Consider the following 6,000-nt stretch of genomic DNA (forward strand, 5'->3'; position numbering starts at 1 on the left):
GTTCAGCAGTAATTGGCCAAGAATCCCTGCTGAGAAAAGCACTTGTCAAATAATGCTTGTTTACAAATATATCTCCAGACAGCAAAAAAATGGCAGTTACTGAATAAGTTCAGGGCCACCTCCAAAAATTCATAAACATGGACTTCCCCCCTTACTTTAATTTGTTAAAATTTTATCATTGATACACTTGGTAATAGTGTCCTGCTTGATCAATCTGAGGCAAGTCTCTTGGTAAATATGTCTCTGAACTATTCTATGATAAAAATTTTTATATTGTACTATAGATTGAAGGTTTCTTCCACTTGCAGTTTATATCTGTAAAAAGATAACTGAAGACATAATTACCTTGTAAATTGCTTAGAATTTGTGCTAAAGAATAGATTTTCCTTCTATTGTCTGCTAATCAACACATTCTAAATAAATAAATTTAACATCAATCCAAGATTCTAGATACAAGTTTGGCTTTTTCTGTTCAAGCCTGCTTATTTAAATCTATTAAAGTTAAATTCTAAAAATGACAGAAATACCGATTTTGAATGTAAAGTCACATTTATTTCTTTCCACCTGATGAATCAATGTTTTTCACAAAATGAAATCTTTAAAAATATACATATATATATATATATATATATATATATATACACACACACACACACACACACACACTCATATACAACAGTTCTTGAAATTACTAAACATCTGCATTAGGTTGAAGAGCAAATTATATGAGAGCAAGTTATTAATGAATTTAGGGTGTACATCAATTCTTTCTGTCCTTGTCCTTTCAAAGTTCATCCTGAAACAAAACCAAACTGAAAAACTCTAATCTGACTCACTAATTAAGTAAAACAAACAGTCTGCTGCTACAAATATTTTAATACATTTATAATAACACTAACATGGAAAACCAAAAGGGAAGACTGGATTTCATAGAAGCAAAATAAAGGTCTGAGATGATACTAAAGGAATGATGGAAAACTGGCAAAGATGGGATAAATTAGTTAAGACTGATGGCAATAAAATTTTATTTCTAAGTATGTATAACGTAAAAATTATGTATATGTCACAAAATGTGTCCCAAACAACAGGCACACTTTTATTCTTGTGTCCTCAGAGGACTGGAGGGTAAAATACTGCTTAGTTCTTTTGGATTCCCTCTCCAACAACCCTATCTCACTGTAGCTCAAGTTCGCTGTGTGTTCTAGTAGTTGGGTAAGACCATACAACCTGTGGACATGAAATCTAAAGTGAGTCAGTCTCCATTCTAGAACATTACACCAGATTAGGAAACTGGTGCTACTTTCTTGCTTCCTTTTCATTTATTTCCTTCTCCCTGTTTTTCCTCTTCCCATAATCTTAGTCCTTTATCCCACTTGATCCCCTCACTCTGAGAATTCACTTCTTTCTGTTCTCTAACAGTGACTACCTGTACTCTACCTCAATTCTGCTCCCTCAACATACATGCAGAAAAAGACTTGAAATTAAAATGGAAAAAACGAAAGGGTGACTCTTTTAGGTCTAACCAGGATGCTCCTTTTCGTGGAATAAGACAGTTAAAAGGACCCATAACCCTGTTAGAATCTTTAACACTTTTTGCCGAATAAATCTAGCATAAGACGTTAGTGAAAGGTCTACAAGACTTCATAAAACACTTTTTCAACTTCATGAGGAAGGGAAAATACATATTGCTTGGCTTAATCATGGGAGAGTACATTTATATGTATCCATATCTACCGATGGATATATATTCTCCTTTGATCATATTTAAAAAAAAAAAAAAAAACTAAGCATAGGGTTAAGGAGACAAACTTCCTGGGGTGGGAGGTGGTGGGGGGTCTCGATCTGCCAGGCTCTCGCTAGGTTCCTTGGAAGCTGGCAGCAATAGGATACCAGCTCAGCGCGTTCTCCTACAGCCAAGACTGAACCCGTGCAAGTCACGAGGATACACACGACTCTCGGCTGCTGCTTCATCTTTCCGGTCCAGCTTCTTCTGCCCCAGGAGTGGAAGGAATTTCTTTAAGGTTCTGCGTGTCATGCTTCACATCCACAGCTCCAAACCAAAACCCCAGCATTCCAAATAAGGGTCAGAGTTTTCTATTTTATTTTAAAATTTATTTTATTTATATTTTAAATTTGCGTGATGACCGATCCTGGTATCCCTGATCTGATCAGAGATGCTCACTGCTCTGGACACCCTCACATCCCCCATCGCGCAGAATGCGCCCTTGAGCCGAGACCCGAGGATAGTACTGGTGTGAAAGAGGAGCTACCCCAGCTGGAGGCGACAGGAGGGCGGAGGGCTGAGTGTGAAGAGGATGGCACTGGGTGGGCTGAGCACTGCTCCAGGGGCATCCAGGGCGACACAGGTGTTGCTTCCGCGCCCGGCCTTACTCTCTCAGAAGAAGGCGGGGACAATCTTCTGGTCCGGAGCGCAGAAATGAGGGTAGGTAAGGAGACCTGGGCACCAGGATCTCATCCTGCTGAAGCAAATCTTTTTCCCTCTATGAGATAAGCCGCGGTGGGTTCCAGACGCAACTTCTAGCAGCTATACTCCTCTCCCCTTTCTGCCGCGGCATCCCACCTTCCCGCCTTCTTCTATCTTCGCTTGAGTGTGACAGTGAGGCCACCCCCCAAAGAAGGGCGCCCTAAAGTAGGGGTGCCTTTTGTCCTTTGCCATCCTCCCTCACGAAATAAAAGCTCTTGCCACCCACCCCAGAATAGCAGCTGATGATGCCCTAAATAACAGCTCCCAGCAGGCACTTTCCCCCAAATAAAAAAGCAAAAGCCACCCCCACAACGTTTCCCATCGTCAACATCAAATAACGGTTTCTAAAAAGCTCCACCTGTCCTGAAATTCTTGTCACTGCTTTTCTCGCTAAACGAAATGACACTTCTCCAGGCGCTCGGAGATCTAGCCGCACCCAACCTCCCAGCGCGGGTCTCAGACCCCTCTTTCCTCCTGGCTTTCAACTTCCCCGCCCCCAATCAGCCTGGGTCCACAATCAGGTTCCTCCCCGGCACTCCTCAGCTAATGTCAAACGATGTAACCAAAGACAGCGGAGAGGGAATGAAAGGCCAACGAAACCGGACGACAAATACAAAATCGACATGAGGAGAAGGATTTAGTCCGCGGCAGCCGCTTCTAAAGCTCCGTGACCCGCTCCCCCAGGCCCCGCCTCACCCCTCCACCCCAGGTGGCTGCTGCCCCCACCTCCATTTCCTTACCTTCGTTGCTGGGGCTGGCCAGGAGGGTCCGAAGCGCGGCGCACAGGAGAAGGCACGTCCAGAGTGGGGCCCTGCGAGGTGCGGAGTAGCAGCCGGCCAGAGACGCAGGGGTACGGAGGGTGTCGCCGCCGCAGCCGCCCGGGGGCCTTCGGCGTCCCGCACCCCGGGGCCGGGAGCCCCGCATCTTCTCCTACCCTCTTCTGCCGCTGTTGTCCCGCGCGCCTCAATCCACACCTCTGTCCTCAAGGAATGGGCGAGGGAGAGTCGGGGCTCCTCCTCGTCCCCCGTGGGTTCCTACGCCTTCTGGCACGCGGCTCTTCTAAATGCGGGAACCACAGACCCGCGGAGACAGCTGAAGTTTGCTTCTGGCTTCTTTCGCCTTCCCCCTCAGTAGGATTCAATGAAACACCAGCTCTGCTTGCTAGAACTGTTCTTGACTGGGCTCAACCAAGGGTGCCGGGAGGGTCTTGCGTCCTGTTCCTTTGCCTCTTAAGACTTTTGAAGAATTGCGATTTTTAAATGCCACGGGGGGGGGGGGGGATGGAAATGTTCCTTTTCAGTCTTCAGGGCTGAAATGGACGAGGGTAAGGAAGGCAAGTCATCTGAAGATGAAATTTCCAATATAAAGAAAAGCAGGGTGGTAAAGGATAAAGAGAGAGGAGTTGAGAAAATATGGGGTGAGGAAAAAAAAAGAGAGAGGCGAGCAAAGGCAAAGATCCAAAGAGTTCAAAGAGGCTGGCAGAAGGAAATAGCTGCGGGCTGAGTGCTGACGAGGGGCGGTACTGACGGCAGTGAGCGGGCTGGAGCGCGGAGCTGGGCTGCGGCGGCACGGAGCTGCTGCGGTTCCCGCTGCTCAGCGAGGAGGCGGTGAGTGCGCGGCTGCGAAGGCGAGCTTGAAACTGCACCGCCACAGCGCGCTCCTGCTGTGTCTGGAGCTCCGGCGTCTCCTCTGCCTCCCTGCTCTGCGCCTCCCACCCTCCTTCCCTCCTCCTCTTCCCAGCTCCCCCTCCCCTCTGTGCTCGCAGCCTCGCCTGTGAGAATCTACTGTAAGTGTGAGTTGCTTAGACGAAGTCACACACCCACGGAGGGAAGTAATCTGCAGGCTGCCGTGGTGAGTGTTGCCTAGCGGTCTCCCGGAAAGGCGCGTCTTCCTCCCCAGATAATTAGGGCAAAGAATCCTCCTGACGACGCCAGCGAGGACCAGAGTTCCCGGGAGGCAGAAGGGAAATCAGCCTTAGCTCAGCATCAGCCCTTGGAGAAGCGGGTCCCTTGGTTTGGCATATTGGCTGCTGCCACTCACAGGCTTGTGGCATCAACAACCTTGTCGTCACACAGCCGCGCTTTCACAGGCTCTGCTGGTCCGTGGCTAGTTTCTTAAACAACCATATCGCTCACTGCTATTGACCCTTCCTGTCCTTCCCATAGTTTGGCGGCTTGAAGGAGAGAATTACCGAACGTTTTCATCAGAAGTAAATTGTAGAATATCTAAATTCTATTCAGGCTGTAGGTCTCAGATTTCAGGGAGTTAAAGAATTTGGGAACTGAGATTTGTACTGTCAAATACTTTAAGATGTCATGATTTAATTCATTTATTTAATTAATAGAATGTTTAAGTATTTTAGAAAGTATATAATGTGCAGATATATGCAATTACTTCTAGTGATATTAGCATGGGTCAAATAATCTCAGGGGTTAATTATTTTAATTGCTTGTGTTCTTTTACATTGAGAGGTTTACAAATAACCAGGAGAAAAACAGTTTAAGACAACGTTCTGTGCTTCACCTCCGTTATGTCTTCCTTTGCTTTAATATTTTCCATCAATTTACTCATACATTCGTCGAAAGAGATACATCTGAAGGGCAATTTTAGTAAACTGGCATTTTTAAGAAAAAACTGCGAATAAAAACGCATTCACAAAAATGTGATTTTAGAATAAAGATATCTCATTTAACTTGGGGTCAAGTAACAACTGTCAAGATTGGGCTTGTATTCACACCTAATAAAGATGAACCTGTTCACCAGCTTTGACTTATCTAGACTCCTGTTTGCCTTCACAATAAATCTATCGCACTCTTTAGCTGATGACATTTGTTTTTTGATTAAATATTTGCAATGAAGATGGAAGAATAAAGCTGCAGTTATGCAATTTTGTAAAGAGGTGGAAACTCATCTTTGATTTTTTTCCCTGAAATATTTTGGCACCAGAAGTCTGAAATCAGCTTCATTCTATTATAATGTGCTTCAAATGCATGTAGCAAATTTAGAGGAATGGCAAGAAATCAGTCTTTCAGTTTGGCTAAAAGCTTCACAGTGAGATGAAAAGTTAAAATGCATGTTTCTATTTGAAGACCATTCAAAAAGACCATCTTTCCCTACCCCATTTATAGTTGAATTACTTAAGAATTTCTAAAGAGAATAATAAGATATCTAAAGCCTAAGAATACATAATAAAGCTAATATAAGACATAAGCTGTTTAATGTGGTTTTGAGCTAGCTGTTTTACTTCTATAGGCCTCAATATCCTCATCAATAAGATCAGGGATATAGAGAAGATGATCTTCAAGCTCTCTTCCATATTCTTCGAATTTCTATCTTATTCCCTAGTTCATCAAGCTTCGGCTATTTACTATTGACTACAAAAAAATAAAAGTTTCTTCAGCTTAGAACTTAAAGACAAAAAAGGCTTAGGGAAATTTTCTATTTTATTTTTCACTAAAATTTTAATCTCAGTGTTCCTCTAAATTACCTCATGTGTCTGAATTTTATATCTGCCC

At 44.0% G+C, this 6,000-nt stretch overlaps 1 protein-coding gene across 10 annotated transcripts in view; it reads right to left on the reverse strand.

Annotated features, from left to right (window-relative positions):
- Epha5 (EPH receptor A5) overlaps positions 1–4,185 on the reverse strand; it is a 341,095-nt gene extending 336,910 nt beyond the window's left edge. For 6 of the 10 annotated variants that reach the window (XM_058574028.1, XM_058574027.1, XM_058574025.1 and 3 more), the window contains exon 1: positions 3,226–4,184. In XM_058574028.1, coding sequence (XP_058430011.1) covers positions 3,226–3,409 — 184 coding nt within the window. In that variant the 5' untranslated portion in view covers positions 3,410–4,184. Of the gene's footprint in view, positions 1–3,225 lie in introns of all 10 variants that reach the window. The other 4 variants (XM_058574024.1, XM_058574023.1, XM_046428770.2 and 1 more) reach the window with 1 other exon arrangement.
- Between the last annotated feature and the right edge of the window lie 1,815 nt (positions 4,186–6,000).

The sequence above is a fragment of the Marmota monax genome, unplaced genomic scaffold (genome assembly GCF_021218885.2).
Source record: "Marmota monax isolate L192 unplaced genomic scaffold, Marmota_monax_Labrador192_F-V1.1 WCK01_AAM20220418_F8-fsc00132, whole genome shotgun sequence".
NCBI classification, from domain to species: Eukaryota; Metazoa; Chordata; class Mammalia; order Rodentia; family Sciuridae; genus Marmota; species Marmota monax.